The sequence below is a fragment of the Lontra canadensis genome, unplaced genomic scaffold, assembly GCF_010015895.1.
Source record: "Lontra canadensis isolate GAN:19392208 unplaced genomic scaffold, GSC_riverotter_1.0 scaffold97, whole genome shotgun sequence".
NCBI classification, from domain to species: Eukaryota; Metazoa; Chordata; class Mammalia; order Carnivora; family Mustelidae; genus Lontra; species Lontra canadensis.
In genome coordinates this window covers 6,679,330-6,697,992 of record NW_022631091.1, presented here as the reverse complement: position 1 = coordinate 6,697,992, position 18,663 = coordinate 6,679,330, and the positions used below count along the sequence as shown (strand labels likewise).

The window sequence follows — 18,663 nt, the reverse complement described above, 5'->3', positions numbered from 1 at the left end:
CGGAAGCAGAGGGATAAGGCAAGGCCGAGTTCGTGACTTACACAATAAAAATCCTTTGTGTCAGAAGACTTTCCTAGTGAAACACGAAAATGTCTTTAATCTTCAGCTCTTTCCATTGTGGTCATAAGGCGTGTGTTTGATTAATCAAAGAATCCACGCAGGTTACACCAGCGACTAAGCTCAAGTGGGAACGGCAGGTGCACCTCAGCAGCTGAGCGGGGATGGGGCAGCTCCGCGGGCCGGGGCCACTGTCCAGAGTCCACTTGTCGCCTGCATGGGTGCAGATCCCCGCAGCTGTGAGCCTCAGGGGTGTGCAGGAGCACGTGTGGCACCGTGTGTCCCCTGCATGGCCTCGAAGCGAACGCGGCCTCAGGACCCGCCCACAGCAGCTGAGGGCGGGTTAACGGGGTTACCCAGCTCTCTGCTCAGCAAGACGCAAGCTCCCCAGGGGTGGACTCTTTCTTCATGTCTCCGTTTTCCCCTGATGCTGCTGGAAAGATCCTGACGCATCACGGCCCGTCAGACGGACTGGACTTGAATTCAGGTTCTGCCGTCTGGCCTCACCACCCGAGCTGTGGACGGGACGGGCCTCACACACTGACCTCCGTGTCCCCATATGCCTGCAGCACACGTTCATTGTGAGCGTTTGAATATCGAGCGTCACAGCAGGCAGGGCGTGTAAGTCATCACAGAGCTTTGTCTTTGCGTCGTCATGGGGGGTCCTTCACTTTCCCAAGTGCCGTCTGCGTCGCGCCCCATTGAGCCCCCCCGGGGCCGCAACCATCTGGGCGCGGTTCACTGATGCAGAAGCCAAGGTTCAGCTTCCTGGAGCAAAGGGGCTCCAGAGAGGGACGGGACCTCTCGGGAGCTGAAGGAGTCTTTGCAAAGGTTTGGTATCGGCAGAGAGATGAACGAGGGAAAGACCGTCACACAGAGAATGTCTTGCTCACAGGGTCCCCGAGCCCTCAGTCACGAGGCGTTCAGCGGCTATCGGTTTCCACAAAGTCCACCCATGGTATCTCTGCCATAAAAGTGAGTTACGCAGAAAGTTCTGCTTTTATTTTAAGAAATATTTGTCATTTTTAGCTACAATACACCAAAATCTTTCAACAACCACCAGAAAAAAAAAAAAAAGTGAGAGCTTTGCTGTTTCCTTCACCATCAATGTGTTTGCTGATGAGTAAGTGAAGTGGGTCCTATCAGCCAAATCTTCAAAGGATCTCATCCTATAGGGAATAAAAGAAAAAAAATATGGTGGAATTAAGTTTTGTTTAAAGTCTTGATATATAAAACTTACAAAGAGAAATTCATCTCTGTTGTGGTTCCGATTTCCTCATTCTGCTGAAATCTGCTATTAATTTGGAAATGTGTGTTGGTTTCTCCTTTAATTTTCATTAAATGTTACCTAGGCTGCATGTGCAGCTCGTGGGGCCTGGAAGCTGGTCTCTGCTCCAGGCGGGACGCCGTATGAAGGTGGCAGGAGCCAGACGCCCTCGTGGAGGACAGTCACCCTCCAGGGGTGCCTGAAGGGCTTCATAAGGACGCAGTTCTCTCCACACATTCAACCCTGTGTTGTCTGCCTTCACCGTCCTAACTCATCTGGACCCTCTCCAACCCCCCACCTGTCCCTATTGCCCATCAGCGCTGCCGGGGGCAAACACCTCTCACCTCCTCCACCAGTCCATACTCACTTCCTTATGCGACGCTCCCCAGGGATCTCACCGGCCCCTCCCAAGTTTACTTATAACATCACGTCTTGATGTGGTTACATCCGAGTGGTCCAAATGGAGAACCTGTCACGGACAGATTATGTCCCCCCAGAATCATATGTGGAAGCCCTGGCTGAACTCTTAGTGCAGGTGACAGGGGGACACCAGGATCCGAGGAGGAAGGGACATAGCACAGGTGATGGGAGGACACTGAGATCCGAGGAGGAGGGGTGCTAAGAGTCAGCGGGGTCAGTGGAGGGAAGGGACGTACCACAGAGGGCATCTCCTGCTGAGAGGACAAGACACATCCTGTCCGCTGAACCACGGGGAGGGAGGGGAAGGACGCGGTCCCAGAGATCTGTGTGATGGGGAAGCGGGGAGACCGAGCCCACAGCCCTGCGGTGAGAGGGGACCGGCTGAAGTTGTGCAGGGAGGGGGCTGGGAGCCAGGGAAGGAGACGGGAAAGTGAAGGGAGCACCTGGGACCCAGAAGAAGATGAGCATCATCCTGGCGTAAATGAGAGACAAAGTTAAGACAGAACAGCCCAGCGTAATCAAATGGTGACAAGAACTGGCATCATTTTGTCGTTTCTCCCCAACAGTGTTCTCCTGAGTGGCTGTCGGAGCGGAGGACCTTGACACCGGGGTCACTCGGTGCTGCGGCTTTGCCTGACCAAGGTAGAACGCCGCCGTTGAGCTGAGGACGTTTGCAAGACGGCGATTCTAAGGAAGAGTCACGGAGGGCGGAGGATTAAGGTGGCACGTGGCTGTGGCTGGCGTGTGTCCAGGAGGCTGCGGGCATTTCCAGGAACTGTGGGCATAGGGTGCCTGGATCTCGGGTGTGGGCGAGAGCCGTCTCCACCGTGTCTCAGGGAGGAGGGCAGCTGGGGAGGAGGAAGGGTTCACCGCAGGGATGACGAGGGGCGCGGCGCTGGGTGCAGCGAACTGTGGGCCAGGCGCCAACACGGCCAAGGGAAGTGGGAGCCCAGGACGACAGGAGCACCACACTGGGGGAGACGACAGGGAACCGGAGGTGGGGTCCTCAGAGGGGAGCGGGGCGTTGAAGGCTGTGAACGGCTGGGACAGCCCTGACCTTCCCCCTGGAATGTGCTTCTCTACAATCCATGAGACGACGTCAGTGTCCTCATTGTCCCGGGGAAGACAAGTCCAGAGACGCTAACTACTGCCTAAGCTCACAGGCCAGCAGAGCGTTCCGCGGGGTCACCCACCACCCTCCCCACCTGCGGGAAGGATCTCGCACAACTTCTACAACCTCTACCTTCTCTTTGGAAATGGAATTGATCGTCCATTAGTTTTCAGCAAACGTGAGCTGTGCCACGTTGCTGTACGAGAAGTTTCCAAGGAGGAAATTCTGTGGCTGCAAAAGAGAAAGACAGGCCGGGAGTACACCCAGTGTCCTTGGTGCCCTCCCGGGAATGCCGGCGGTAAGCCCTGGGCGTGGTACCCAGAAAAGGCGACCAGAGTGTGTGTGACTGGGGTCCCACCCCCAACGGCATGTGTGCATCTGTCTTTAATTGATTGAAAATGCATCCAATTTATAATCAAATAAGAATACTTTGGGCTCAGTGCCAGGGGATATTAATCTATGGGGCTTTTCTGCACCCTAAAGGTAGCCATCTGGGATTGTTAAAAGCTCCTCCTTTCCAAGTTTTATTTACATGAATGGTTTTGCTTTTAATACTCAATACTCAATGTGCATTTCATCAGCACGATGGGACACAGGCCTGGGCCCCGGTCTCCTAGGAAGCCAGTTCTGCAGAACATGGGTGTGTCTGGCATTTAACGAAGAGATAAGTTCTCCTGCATTTTTTTCCAGCATGAAAGACGAAAGAACATGAAAAATAGCATGTCTGCTACAAATTTATCAAACGGCCTTTCCATGTCAGGGGAAGCATGTGAAAAATACAAAAACCAAAAGAAAAAGTTGTTGTTAAGGAAGAAGAAACATCTGAAGATAATGAAAATAAACTTTTTTGGGAAGAAAATACATGGATTTAATTATGTAGGAGATATTTACTGGATGTGAGCAGTGTAAAGATAGACAATTCTTCGGAAAATCTAAGTTTTTGAAATGGTGACCTAATGGTAACCTAATTCAGTGATGTAATAGGTGCTTGCTAAAATTGGGGCACGATTTTCAAAGCATATACTTTTTTTTTTAAAGATTTTGTTTATTTATTTGAAAGAGAGAGAGAGTGAGAGAGAGTGAGCACAAGAGACCACACAAGCAGGGGAGGGGCAGAGGGAGAAGCAGACCCCACTGAGCACGGAGCCTGGTGCAGGGCTCCAACCAAGGACCCAGGGATCATGACCTGAGCTGAAGGCAGAGGCTTAACCCCCTGCGCCCCAGGTGCCCCTAGACGTGAATCCTGTACAGACACACTTAGCGTGCAGATTCTGGGAGTTAAAGGAGTAAATCACGGGCGGGCGGATTCTTAGCCAATCTGACACGTAAAGGATTCTCAACGGCCCTCACGGCTCTCCAGTGAATGACAGGGGAGCCCTGGCAACGCGTCGCAGGCAATCCTGAAAAAACCAGAAACAACAACTTCTGGAAACGGAAAAAGGGTGGGATTGTTCAACATGTGGCAAGAGAATAACGGAAGCGAGTGACAGACGTGGAGCGCCGTTGAGAGGTGGGAGTGACACCGCAGGACGTGACCGTGACAATGTGGGGCGACCGGCGGAGGGGTGACCCGTGGCAGGAAGCCGCCGCCCCCCTCTGGCTGGGCGGGCACTTTAGCGGCCAGTGGAGCCGTGTCCTCCTCCTGCTCCCAACCTTCTGCTATTACCATTTTCCTTTCTCCGGAATATATCCTGATAATGGTAATTAGTAACGGGATACGATTTATTTCTACGTGTTTCACTCCATAAACCTCTTTTCCAGGCAAATATACTTGGAAAAATCAAAAATAACCACAGCAAATGCCGCAGTTGGGGACGGCGTGGAGGACAGCCTCTCACTTAGTACTGAAGAAGCTGGTGGGACCCCGGCCCCGTCTTCATCACCCACATGGCAGTTCTGCACTCCTCTTCCATGGGACCCGCGGGTGCTTTGAGGGGGGCATTGAGGACCGGCTCTTCTCGGACGACCTCCCAGAACACCCGCGGCGAGCTCGGGAGGGGCTCCCACACCAGGTTGTGGTGTCTTGGGCTTGTCCGTAAGAGCTGGTGCGTGAGCCGGGCTTCCAGAAGAGCCGCCTTCCGGTGCAGCCTTGATGATGGCAACGGGCACGTCCAGCTTCCACTTTATGCCCCTTCCCCCAGCTGGAGAAAGAGGATGCAGTCACGGTGTCGGAACATCCGGAAGCTTCTGTGTGCAGAGACTGTTCTGATGGGACGCGGGAGGGACTCTGTCTGGTGCCGAAGCCATTGCAGCTTCCACCTGCCCTGCTTGCATTGAAGAGGGACCAGCAGCCAGAAATCCTGTTTCCTTTTAAATTTTTTATTCTGGTATAATAACATGCAGGGCCGTATTCCTTCAGGCGTATGATACAGCGACCCAGCAACTCTACACGCCCCACAGCGTCATCACCGTGTCCAGGCTCTGAATCCCACTGTGCTATTTCTCCCAACGTTGAAAGAAAAATCGCCTATCCAACCAAACCGACCCCATCTTAAAACATATTTAAATTATTTATTTTATTGTACTTTTTAGAAATACGTTTATCAGAACAGGCCTCAGTTAATAAAGTTATTAGCCAAATTAGAAAGATCATCTTCTTCGATGAGAAAGTAAAAGGCTCGCCCTATTTTACGTAATATAACTGAGCTCTTCTATTATAAAACTCAGAGAATCATGAATATGGAGCTTGAAACTATAACCTTCAGACCTTACCCCAAGGCACACTTACCAGACCCTTAGAAGCAATAAAAAGGCACCTTTCCTCTTAACTCCAGTAGCCATGGTTAATTGCAAAGCGATAAAAAGGCAGGCCGGTGGGGAATATAAAAATTCCATCTTTTTCCACAAAGAAACAATATGTTCACTGAGCATAATTTCCACTTTAATTCGAGGAAACAAAACATTTGTTCTGAAGTTAAAAAATTAATAACAAGATGCATAAAGCCTCTGCTAGGGAACGCATACGAATTGAATTAAGTTGTCAGCTTTATCAGTACTTAACCTCCAGACAGCCACAGAAAATAGGCCAAAGAGAAGGTATTTATTTCACATAAAATATATAAATGGAGTAAAAATTATTAGGGGCGGACCGTTAAATAGCAGAGGGTGGGGGGGGGAGCGCAGCTGCCCACCAGGGAGGCCTTTGCCTTGGCTCTTCCAACAGAACAACCATGTCCTCCCTGGCGGCAAAGGCCTGGCTCCAAGTCTGACATCAGGGATGCCGGGGACAGTTGTCAGTGGAGGGACACTTATGGGAAGTCTACCGGATGGGCTCAGGGACACTGCGAGACATCAGTCGTGCCACGTTCGGCGGGCACAAGCCTTGGCCTGTGCCCTCCACCCCCCACCGAGCCCGGGGACCACACGCTGGAGCCAGCCACACTGTAGGGTGACAGAGCCACCCCGAGGGGTGACTGCAGCAGTCTGGCCCATGGGGAGTCCATCCATCTGCTCGCGACTGGAGGAAAATGGCTCCTACCCGCCATGCCCTGGCTTTCTATTCTGTTTTGTACCATGAAGTCAATTCCTCACAATAAAATTCCCATATTTCCATCCTGAGGGAGATTCCTTCTGTAGGAACACCTGCCAGATTTACCCCGATGTGTGGGGCTTGGAGTTTCGGATTCAGGTTTCCCTTGTCCTTGATTCTTTTCTGATGGGGAGAGTCTGAACCGCGTGATACGAAAGTCCTGACACCTGAATGTGAGTTCCTAATGCCATCAATTGAACGCCTGTTTTATGCCAAACAGGTCGCACCGTGGGCAAATGGTGAGGCAGATGGTGCTGTTGTCCAGCTAGGTCCATGCTCTCGCTCTCCGAGGCTGCACACTAACGCCGCACCTGTCCAGCTGCACCGCTGGACGTGGAGCACTGCTAACGAGAGGCACAGAGGACACTGTGTGCGTGACTGAGGTCCAGGCAGCAGGTTGTCCTGACCACAAGTAGGGCTCAGTACCTGGTGGGCAGCACACCTCTCCCTGGCCTGTGATGTGCTTTGAGCACGTGACAGGCTCTGACGAGTAGTCGTGGGCAGACAGGTCATAAACTAAGGCTTGAATGCCTTTGTGTGGTTGGGTTTATTGTGATTCACGCACAGCCTTGTGGGAACATGCCCCCGGTGGCCGAAAAGTCCACGGAGGGTGAGGGAATGGGGCAGGCCTGCATCTGGTGTGACGCATGGAGGAGGGTCAAGCTGAGCCCAGACTGGACTGCAATCCTGGCCAACACAAGAAGTGTGAATGAGAGTAATCAAGCACTGTTCCAAGCTCTGAGCTTTAGGGTGACTTGCTCACAGCATATCAGTAAAAGATGGTTAAAATAACTTTTTAGAGTGAAGAAATACCAAAAATGGCTAAATATCTAATTAGTCAAAATGCTTTTCACAATTGTGGGCTATGTGGTATTGTGTGATTAGGGAGAAAACCACCATTGTTACAATTACCACCATCACCACCACCATCATCACCATCACCATCATCACCATCACCACCATCATCACCATCATTATCACCATCATCACCATCATCACCATCATCACCATCACCATCATCACCACCATCACCACCATCATCACCATCACCATCACCATCATCACCATCACCATCATCACCACCATCACCACCATCATCACCATCACCACCACCATCATCACCATCATTATCACCATCATCACCATAACCACCATCACCACCACCGTCACCATCATCATCACCATCACCACCATCATCACCATCACCATCACCATCACCACCATCACCACCATCACCATCACCACCATCACCATCACCACCATCACCACCATCACCATCACCATCGTCATCACCATCACTACCTTAGTGCCACATGCATTCTTCCTTTCTGGGGCAGCTTTGGTGACTGCATGAGGTCTCTGTCCCCTTGGCAGTTTATGATTATGGCAGTCAGTTCTGGACATTGATAAAAGCTGATGTCTTCCACCTTGATATCTTTTGGAAATTCCAGGTGTAACATTCACAGGGATGGTCTGTGAGCTGGTCAGGGCACTTCTGAAAAATCTCTAACTTGGAAGTTTTTGACAAGGACGTAGAAGACAATTTTTAAACATGAGCAGAGCTGGGGAGGGAGGCATCGATCACTAAAAGCAGCCACACTAGGTACATAAAGGAAAGAGATTTCTGTTCTAGATTTGAACTTCGTGCTCTGCAGTAAGAACCCGTGCTGCAGCCCACGGTCCTCCACTCACCACCTTCCGGGCCCTCCTCGGCTCTCCTGCGCGCCTGCCGTTATTGGAGCTCTTTCAGCTCCCGGAGCCCCTTATCCTCTCCCTGCTGCTCCACAGCCCCGTCCAGGCCCCACCCCACCCATGGGCATCTCCCGAGGGCTGTGTTCCTGTAGCTCCATTCCCAGCGTGGGTTTCCTGCACAACGGACTAGCTAAGGTTGAATTTTAACAAGATCACTCTTTTCTGAGCAAAGAGAAGAGTGTGCGAGAGGACAAACTTTCCAGAAGGGAGGAGAGAATTCTAAAGGAAATCGAAATGTAAGAGCCTCGCCTAGGAGGGGGCACTGGCCTGGAGAGAAAGGGACGGTGCACAGCCTTCAGGCTGCAGACTGTGGGGCTGAGTCAGTGGCCACAGCTCTGAGTAAGGACCTTCTTGTCTCTCCCGTCCTCGCCGTCGCATCTGGCAGCGAGAGGTGCGTCCGGCTGCTCTGAGTCAGTACGCGGTGAATGAGTGACCGCTTCCCATGACAGGGCCCAACACTGTACCCTTTGTGCTGGGCCCTTAGCACTGCACAAACCCGCTCACACAGTCTTCCCCCAGAGGCACAGGCCGCCACCCTCCCTGTGTCACGGAGCAGAAATGAAAGCACAGGAAGTCTGAGCAGCTTGTCCCTGTCACACACCCAGAGGGTCAGAGCCAGGACTCGGTCGCCCCAGGCCCCAGCCGTCGTCTGTGCCTCCTTGACGCAGACAGCTTGAAGAGTAAGCAATGACAAGGGGCTGTATTTTGCTAGAAAGAAAACAGTAAACGGAGTTTTGATAGCATATTTTATTTGAATCTAAGAAAACTGATTAAATTCAAAGTTCAGAAATGTAAAGTATTATCCAATAAATTGAGAGTCGTAACTGTCCTTGAACAATGATGACACACACTTAAGCTGGTTTTGTGGCTCCTAAGTTTCGGGTTTTACTTTTTTACTGCTTAAATAAGTAAGAAGCCTCAGAAAATAGCTTCATGCCGAGATCATTTTACATGACGCGTGTTGTGGAATTTGGGGCCACCGAGGTTATTCTTCCGACCAAAAGTTGGAGCTAAAATAGCATCACAATTTGGCCCGCACAGCCTCGGACCGTCCTCCCAACGGCTCTGTCGCGCCGGGGCGCTCGCTGGGGGCAGCTGGTGGTGCCTGCTGTCACGGTGTGGACCTTCGGCTCCTGACCCTGTTCTCACAAGCGGCACTCGCGGATTTCCCGAGGCCACCGGGAGAGAAGGGAGCCCGGGACCTGCAGGCGCTCGTCCTCAGCGGCCGAGACTAGCGTCCAGCCCCCAGCTTTTGCGATGAGCCTTCCCTATGGAAGATACTCCAACTTTGTTCGGGTGATCATCTGACCCTGCGGGAGGCCCCAGAGTGAAGCAGGGTAGGACGGGTCATGGTCCCGTGTAAGAGAGGCAGCGGGACAGATGAGCCCAGGGCGGCCGGGCAAGGACTAAATCCAGTCCTCTGACCGCGGGCCTGTTTACGCGGCGTCTGGACAGCGCGGGGGTGGGGGGTGTCATTCTCGAGTACTTTAGGGCGTGATTAACCCGAGCCCAAGGCAAAGCTCCAACAGAAGCTCGGAAAGGAAAAGCAGCTCATCAAGATGGGTGGGAAAAAGCCTTTCCTCCCAGGAAAGATGGCTTAGTGGTTGCAGGACTCGCGGGGGGAATAAGATCTCTGGACAGCAAGAGCAAACAAACACAGAATCCCAAGAAACAAACAAGCCCACTCCCGTGTTGGCCGCAGCATGGGGACAGCAGCGCATGGCACACTTCTAAGGAAGCTTCCTGCGGCACTGCGGGTCTCAAAGGCAGCGACCGCGGGGTCACTGGGAGGGATAGCCCCAGCGGGGAGAAAGGCACGGGGTTGGGACAGCGGTGCCTGAGGCCAAGACTTCTATCATGTCAACATGTGTAGGATGAAGAAATCAAGCTGAAAGCCATTCCAAACATATCTCCGCCAAATACAGATTTCCAAGGTCAAGAGAGGACACATACATTGTATGTGATAGTTTTCTGAAGCCAGCCCTTCCATTTCACAGATTAAAGCAGTCTGTTTAAATATCTCATTTCTACAAAGTGAATTTACAGTTAAAGTACAAAGTGCAAATACTATGTGTTTTTGTTTTGTTTTGTTTTTTAATTGCCTTTTGGTGAGGGAGTCTCCCACATGTCTAGGACGGCCTTGGCTGTGTGAGCCACTATCCTTGCTTCCTCGGCTGAAAGAAAGACAGAAACAGAGACATCGTTAGGTCCTTCCCATGCCGTGTCTGTGAAGAGCGAGGCTTGCCTTCTAGGGACGACATAAGCCGACCTGTTGTCAACAGAGCAAAAGCAATATTTTTTAAAAGATGCAAAAAGAAAGAGTGTTGGTTTGGTCATTTGGGGCATAAGAATTAATAAAAACACAAACATTAACAAACATTAACCTCTAACACTTCCTTCTCTGTCAGTGATCAGGAATATCAGGGAAAACACACCGGCTGAGAAAATTAGTATTTACTTTAAATATTTTAAATAGATTCAGTACATGAAATGTTCTGTGCAGTCTCCTGTCCCTTTGGATTTGTTATACAAAATAATCTTAATAGGGCACCTGGGTGGCTCAGTTGGTTAAGCAACCGCCTTTGGCTCAGGTCATCATCCCAGATCCCGGGTTCCAGTCCCGCATCGGGCTCCCTGCTTGGCAGGGAGCCTGCTTCTCCCTCTGACCCTCCTCCCTCTCACACTCTCTCTCTCATTCTCTCTCTCTCAAATGAATGAATTTTTTTTTTAAAAAGGAAACAAAATAATCATAATAATCTAGTTTATGCTTCAAGTTTGTAAAGGCGTCATTGATTTTTAATTTTTCTTTTTGTCCATTCCATCTATAAGTCTCTCTCTCAGAAGAAACGCACTTGAGAGTCTGCTGCTGAAAACGGGAACTCTGCGCCCTGACTGCCAATTAATAGTAATTCGGAATGAAAAGGAAAAGCGATCTACAGTCTTCCACATCTACTTTTCCAAGTGTACCAATACCTACTGATATAAATTGACCCTTGCTTCTGCTTCATTATTTAATATAATTAAACATTTAGGAGGCCTCTGGGCTGGCTCCGCTCCCCGGAGAAAGATACTAGGAGGAGGTTGGAAGAGAAAGGACGGAGTCTCCTGACTGAGCTGAAGGGAAGTTCTGCTCTGATTTGTCGTGGATAAAGATAAGCCGTCCTCTGTGCCTCACTTCTGGAAGAGCTGTGGGAGGGGCTGCCTGGGGGGCTCAGTGGGTTACATGTCTGCCTTCAGCTCAGGCCATGATCCCAGGGTCCTGCGATGGACTCCCGCATGGGGCCACCTGCCCGGGTGTGGGGGTGCATCTCCCTCTGCCTCTGCCCCTCCCTCCAGTTCATACTCTCTCTCACCTCTCTCTCTATGTCAAATAAATAAATAAAATCTTAAAAATTAAAAAAAAAAAGGAACCGTTGGAGGAGACGGGCTGACGTTTCGCCCACAGCCCACATCCGGGTCGGCGTGGGAGCACTGCCCTGGTCCCGTCTGAGTCCTGCCGGGAAGGCGAGATCTCAAGAAAGACAGCTTGCTCTCCGAGTCAGTACCAGCTCCAGGGTCCTCCTGGCTCCCCCTGGTTCAACGTTTCTCGTCTGGTTATTCATATAGTGAAATATTTCGGTGCTTGGTACTAGGTTTTCTTTTCAAAGAAACATCCACGTACGAAGGAGGGCCCGTGACGTGATGGGTGTCAGGCGATCAGGTGAGTCACTGAACACTACGTCAACACTCATGATGGACTAAATGGCCGCTGGCTGGGCATTAAAAAAAAAGGAAAGAAAGAAATACCCACGGCCTTCCATTGTTTTATCCCATGCAAGCCACGGCCGGCCTCCGTACGGGACTTAGTCCAGGGTGACAGTTCACAGTAACGGCTGGGAAGTCCGTCCGTCCACCCGGGCACCATAAGAAGAGCTGGAGAAGGTGCTCCCACCCCTTCTTCTGGGAGACAGCTGAAGAAGGAGCCTCGTGTCTCGAAAGAGTTTACTTTGGGCCGAGAGCCCGTGGCAGTTGTCACCACCGTGTAATGACGGGGACCTGTGGGCGCCTCAGCCAGGGTAGCGCTTTCCGACCCGCCCTGTTCTAACGCGTAAGTGATTTGCGGTAGGTTTTAAAAAGTTCAAACTGTAAACACTTGCTAAGCAAAGAAAACCCTATCATGTGACTTCCCTAATGAAATGGTTTTAAATTACACCCAAGGTGCGTGCGGGGGTCTCCGCGGAAAACCTACAACAGACACAGGGCTCGCCCTGGGACCTGCTGCCCCGACATCGAGCAGCGGGGAAAGACCAGATCAGTTACAGACTGGCAAGTGTGGCAAGTGGTCCCGAGGTGGGAGGATCTTGCCTTGGCTTTGAGGGAGGGAGAAACGCGTGCCCTCCTGTTTATCCTCCGGACAACATTCCCGACTCCGGAGGGCTGTGGCTTGGGAGCCCGATCAGCTACGGTAACTGCACAAATCTCCGGGAGTCAGAACCCAGAAACGGGTCTGTGAGCACACGGGGCGGGCGCGGGAAATGCCTTCTGGAGCAGAAGGTTTGTGTCATCAAGATGCCCGGGTGGAAAGGTTCCCCCGAATGCTCAGAGGGTCTCCTCACAATCTCCGTAACAAATTATAAGAAATAAATAGTAAATCCCTGGATAATTGTTTTTTAAAAAAAAATGTTTCCACAAAACAAAAGGACTTGAACTTTTTTCTAAAAACAACAAAATAACTGAAATTTCCAACAGCAAAAAAGAAAAAAAAAAAGACAAAATCTTCAAGTTGCTGATTTGGGTGGAATTTTGCGAGGCTCTTTCTGGCCACTCGCGGACGTGGGTCTGACACGCCCGCCGGACGGCTCTTTGCTGAGAAGCCGTTTGCCCTCCGCACCTGCGGGCTCCCGAGCCGGGCTTGCCACAGCGAAACCGGCAAACGCCCCGCGGAACGCGGCTGCGATACTCACCTGTCTGTTAGCGGCGCCTTCCGAGTTGGCTCTAGGGGCTGCGGGGAAACGGAGGAAGACACGGTTACAAACCAGGCAGCTTCAGCTGATGAAAGTTTCAACCAGTTTCTGAGGAAAGGACCAGAATCCCTTCAGGGAAACGTCGGCAGCTGCCAGCCTCACCGGCAGGAGAACGTACAGGTGTGGGGCAGCACGGTCGCCGGCGAGAGCCGCGGAAGGCGCCATGTCCACGCTTCGCCAACGACACCAATGCTCTCGTCCAACTGTAGAAGAATGTTCCATTTTTCCAAAACTTGCAAAGCACCTTCTACTCACCAGAGGCCAGTCTGACCGCGCTGAACTCCCCCTCGGGACAGGAGGCCCTGGGCAGGGGGCACGCGGGTTCTCTGACATCTCTGGGGCTTTTTTATTTAATTCATGAGAAACTAACATGTCTGGCTCAACATAATTTTGCCAAATCCTTGAGGGAAATGGAAGGGGGAGGGGGAGGCGTGAGATGCGTGGTGCTTGACCTGTGGCCTCAGCATGCGGCCTGTGGCGGAGGAGAAGGCGGGAGGCTCAGACCCACATCCTGTGGGCGCCCCCAGGATCCAGCTCCCCGGCACCTGCCTTCCTCCCTGGCTTCTAGGATGACCCTCCCCCCCCTACATTCCTTCCTTCATCCCCTCGGGCTCCTCCTGCCCTCCCTGCCCGCAGAGGGTGCCACCCCCAACACCGCAGGGCCGCGCGAAGCAAGACCACATCAGTAAAATTACAAAACTACCAGAGGGAAGAGGAAGTGTTTTGCAGCCACCTGCGTGAAATGGCGTTCAGGAATGGTCAGGAGTGTGTGCGTCACTGGTAACAATGGACACCGACTGTTCCCGCTGACCCCGCACCCCCGGACAGCAACCGTCCGTCCCCAGCATGCCCAGAAGGGACGCAGCTAGCATGACAATCCAGTTGAAAAAGATAATTTGGTCAAAAATGAGTATTTTTTAATTGTTGAGTTTCTGTGTAACGGTCATTTTGGAGACGCATGAGGGAATGATGTAATGTTCAATGATTTTTTTTTTAAATACTCCCTTTCTTGGTTTTATCATTTCTCAATATTTCAGTTAATTTTTTTCTTTTCTGCTGTTTTTTGTAATAGCAAACATTCAGATCCAGTTTTCCAATAATGTATCTTAGTTGCAATATTTTAAATGAAAAATCTTGTATCATCTTGTAAATTAAGTGTGATTAGGAAGTTCATGGGTGATGACCCCTTGTCTTGTAGTGAAACATTTTAACACAAGCATGGATGTGCGGCGGGGACAGAGACAGTTCAGAGGAAGACAGACTCGGGTCTGACTGTGTCTAAGAAAAAAGTCACATGGTATCTGTTTTTTATTTAGTTTCTGATTTTTTTAGAGTAAAACATGCATTGCTAAGTAGTGAGTAAAGATGAAGGAAACAAAGGCACTGGTAACAGTTTGCACATTGGGAGCGCCCAGACTAACCCTCTCCTGAATCTTGAGGTTTTTCTGGCTTTTCAAAAGCAATTTCAAAGTACACAGGGCAGGAGGAAGGAACGAATCAAAATGGAAAATGAAAATAACAGTAGGAAAACAGAGAAATTCCTCCAGGAAAATAAGAGTTGCAAAATCAACTTGTTATGAATTCAAATCACCAATGCTTAGTTTTGACCCAATTGCCACTTTCACCAAATTTTAGCTGGCTTTTTGGGGGGAGGAGGGGGTTCATCAGCCATCTCCTTGGTTCCTAATACGACTGTAAAACTCAGTATGTTTGTTGGCCTGAGGAGCGTAAGCCACGGATGTTTCTAGTGAAGAAGGACAGCATCGGGGAGACCCACTGAGCTCCATCACTCCCTACCGTCTTCCCCGTGCACAGGAGACACACTCTCTCCTCCCCCGTGCCTGCCCGGTGCACAGAGACCCCTGGGACCACTCCCAGGACATGGCCAGCATCAGACCAGCCCCACTGCCTAGAGCAGCTGCCTCCCCGCAAATGGGAGGCCCCCCACCCCCCACCCCCTGTGCAACTCCGCACTTCCCCAGCGAGGGGCTTCCCCATCAGGAAGGATGCGGCCCCAGTGCTCCCGGCCTACTGCCTGCTGGGACCCCTGAGCAGGGAGGCAGCATCGCCCTGGGGGATGGGCAGCGGCCTCCCACGTCGGCCAAGCCGCCCCGCAGCCCCACGCAGTGAACATATCCCAGCCTCTGCTCTACGGCTCAGCAGGGCCGCGCGGACGGAGCCGAGTACAACCATCACGGTCAGGAACTGGGCTTCACCCAGTCATCCAGGCGCCCCGCCGGGTACCCGAGGAAATCAGGTTGTCAGGAGGGAGCCTGGATGATTCCAGTGAATCCAGTCCCAGGGCCGGTTCAATCCAGGAGCTACAGCAATCATGCTTGTACTTCCTGATACTTCCCCAGCTGGGGCCTTGCTGACCCCGGGGGATGGCCCCTATCAGGGCAAACCAGTTCCTACACAGAGCAACACTCACTCTGGAGCAAAGCCATCCATCCAGAGCCCATGCACAACCCCCAGTGGGGCTCTCTCACTGGGCCACTAGCCCCTACTCTCCTCACCCCAGAGCAGGGACCAGACAACGAGCCCCCCGCCCTCCTCACCCTGGAGCAGGGACCAGACAGTGAGCCCCTCTTAGAGCAGTAGGGGTTCACCCACACCAGGCTGTTCTCCGGGACATCATACAACCAGGGTCTGGTGGACCACAGCTTTCTCCGACCAAGATGAGTGAAACGGCTGGATTCTTAGATGCCCGAGGGGCCCGAGGCAGGACAGTGTCCCCAGTGCTGGCCACGACACCCACCTGGTCTCCCTCCCAACATCCTGAGCTCAGACATTAGCTCCTCATTCTGAGCCCGGCACTGCCTCCCTGGTCCCAGGGCCACGCATGCAGGGATCGTCACCTCCCATGGTGTGTCTGGCTGCTTTCTGTAAACTGGGAGACCCGTGAGCTGTGCTCCATTCTCCACCCGCACCCCGCAGGGGGAACCCTGCTGGCCAACTTCCAGGATGCCATCGAGTGCAAGTGGTCTCCAAGATCCTGCACACAACTCTTCCAAATAAAGCCTGAATTGTCTAAGACGAACTTCTCCTAGAGACTTGGGCAAGGTACATTTCACAATCGCCCAGATCCAGCCGGGAACCATCGCGGTGGATGAAGCTGGGTGACCATCATGACAAAAACTAGGGACACAGGGACAAGTCAGAGAGAAGGGGACCTGCGACGTGGGCCAGGTTCCCGATGGTCTACGATTCCGTCTACGGACAATGACCTACAGGGAAGCGGCACCCCCAACCTAGGGGACAAGTGACACTGTCTAGGAAGCTGGTCGAGCAGGCGTCAGGACCTGACACTCTGCAAAGCGAAGAACAATGAGAAAGGCTCTTACTGGGGGTCTCTCTGGGTTTGCTTTACCTTCTGCTTTCGTCACCCCCAGACAGCCCATCAGCTCCTGCACGGAGATGGATTTGTCGTTGTTCACGTCGCAGTACTCAACAAACTTCTTCACACATTTTTTGGGTTTTGACTTTTTCCGAAGGAACCTCTTGAAGGGCTTAATCTCCTTCTTGCCGATGTCCCCGCTGGAGTTTTTGTCCAGTAGCTTGAAGTACCAGTGGACCACTCGCTCCTCCAGCGTGTGGCTGGGGTCGGGCTCGGAAAGCCTGGAAGAGCATGCAAGGTCGTCAGACACCTGCCCTTGACCGTCCGCCGGAGACACAGGGTGCGCTCCCACGCTCCCAGAAGGCGGCCCCGCGCGTCACTGCTACGGTGCTGACGCCTAACCCTGTGTGGGTTCTGCCGTCCATGGAGCAATTTTTAAAAATAATTTAAAGAAAGGAATTTAGCAAGAACATTTTAAATTGGTTTCAAAATTATAAATGGCACAATGAACTCCGTGTGTTTATTACACACTTGGTGTTGACCAAGTCTCTAAGGCCCGAAGCCTCCTTGCCCCGGGTTCCATGCTCCACGGAGTGGGGGGGTCAGCCGGCCTAGCCGCAGCCCCCAGCAAACCCTCAGACCCTGAGTTTCCTGACTCCTCGAAGTGCGAGTCACTGGCATTCTATTCAATCCCGCAGGGCGGCTGGAAGAAGCAAATAGAAATACATCTAGACATTTTCCCTTGGATTAAAAAAAAGTTTGGTATTTTAAGATATAAATAACTAAAAACTCTCCTAGAAGCTCTGCTTTGAGTCAAATCTTGGAAAATGTCCCAGATGTTAAAACGCGCCTCCTCACTCAGCGGACGATGGAGAAGAACGCGTGTGGACACCTGCAGGTCCTCTCTCCGCTGGCACCTGTGTCTAGGCTCGCCCCCCCGAGGAGCCCGTGTTCCCCCGGGTGTGAAAACCGCACAGGTATCAGGCATTCGAAGGCCACCAGCACCTCCAGCCTTCAGAGGAGCTTCCCAGACAGTGATTCGTTGACTGTCCTCAAGCCCAGCTCCTCAGACGAGAGCAAGCTTTCCAAGAGTGTGTCCGCTAGAGAGGTAGGCCTTTTTATTTCTTTATTTTATTTTTTTGCTTTGTTAAGCTTAATTTACTGCTTGGTTGTGACATTTTCTGTTAGCATGGCCTCTTCCCTCTTCTTGAGTCTCACTCTTAAGAAGAGAGGCAGAGAGAGCCTTGTGCTGAGGAGACCAGGACACTTTGGATCATCAGAAGAGCCAGGAGGGTCAAGGCTCTGCAGGCAGGAGTGGGGAGGAAGGCCAGCGCACTAAGGAAATAGGAAGAGGCTCCCTCGGAAAAAGCCTCTTAGAAGAAAGGGACAGACTCACTAATCCTCAGGGGGTCCAGTGCAGGGAGCTGCAGGACAGAAGACTTTGGGGACCCTACAGGAGCTTGACTCAAAACCCCAGGCCCACACCCACAGAACGTCTGCCGCGCTTCCAGAGAGAACTGGCCCAAGTTTCAGGAGTCACCCTCTGAGCCGCGTCTGTGTAAATAATGCCACTGATCGTGCACTTGAATCCCAGGATGGTAAGTCATACGTTATATGGGTTTTTCTACCATAAATACGTAGCATGTTGAAAACTTGAAATCAGACACTTCAATTCCAAGTATTAAAATCTACTCAGTAACTCAAAAATGCAGCTCCAAGGCTTGAAGCCAGCAGAGTGAGGGTCCCTGACTTCTGTTCCTGTCCCGCCTGCCACCGCCTGATGGGACCGCTGGGAACCCCAGGTTCCAGCTCTTCCCATGGTGACACAGCCCTTGGTGGTGTAACTGCATTCCAGGGAAAGCTGCTGGACCAACCACCTCCGGACCCACGGAGTGGGGAGACGTGTTGGGAAAGGACTCACTTCCCAGAGCCCTGCAGGGTCTGGAGAAGCTGAGCAGCCTCGGGTGCCTAACGGCCGCACCGGCTTCCGGCTTTCCGACACCTGGGGCTTCCTCGCGGCTCCCGCTCCGCTGCGGAGCGTGCCCTACCTGCCGGAGGAGGAGGGGTCGGAGACCGCGTGGACCATGTCGGTGGACAGCGCGTCCAAAATGCTCGTCAGGAATTCATTCTTTTTGGCACCAGGACAACCTAAAGAGAAAGTACAGACATATTTTTCCCCCATATTTC

At 52.0% G+C, this 18,663-nt stretch overlaps 1 protein-coding gene across 2 annotated transcripts in view; it reads right to left on the bottom strand.

The window, feature by feature from the left end:
- Nucleotides 1-10,209: 10,209 nt before the first annotated feature.
- The window catches only part of SMOC2 (SPARC related modular calcium binding 2), a 147,633-nt gene continuing 139,179 nt past the window's right edge, over nucleotides 10,210-18,663 (bottom strand). For both annotated transcript variants that reach the window (XM_032837227.1, XM_032837228.1), the window contains exons 10-13: nucleotides 18,525-18,624; nucleotides 16,510-16,757; nucleotides 13,080-13,117; nucleotides 10,210-10,310 (exon numbers count right to left, since the gene is read on the bottom strand). In XM_032837227.1, coding sequence (XP_032693118.1) covers nucleotides 10,293-10,310; nucleotides 13,080-13,117; nucleotides 16,510-16,757; nucleotides 18,525-18,624 — 404 coding nt within the window. In that variant the 3' untranslated portion in view covers nucleotides 10,210-10,292. The remainder of the gene's footprint in view (nucleotides 10,311-13,079; nucleotides 13,118-16,509; nucleotides 16,758-18,524; nucleotides 18,625-18,663) is intronic.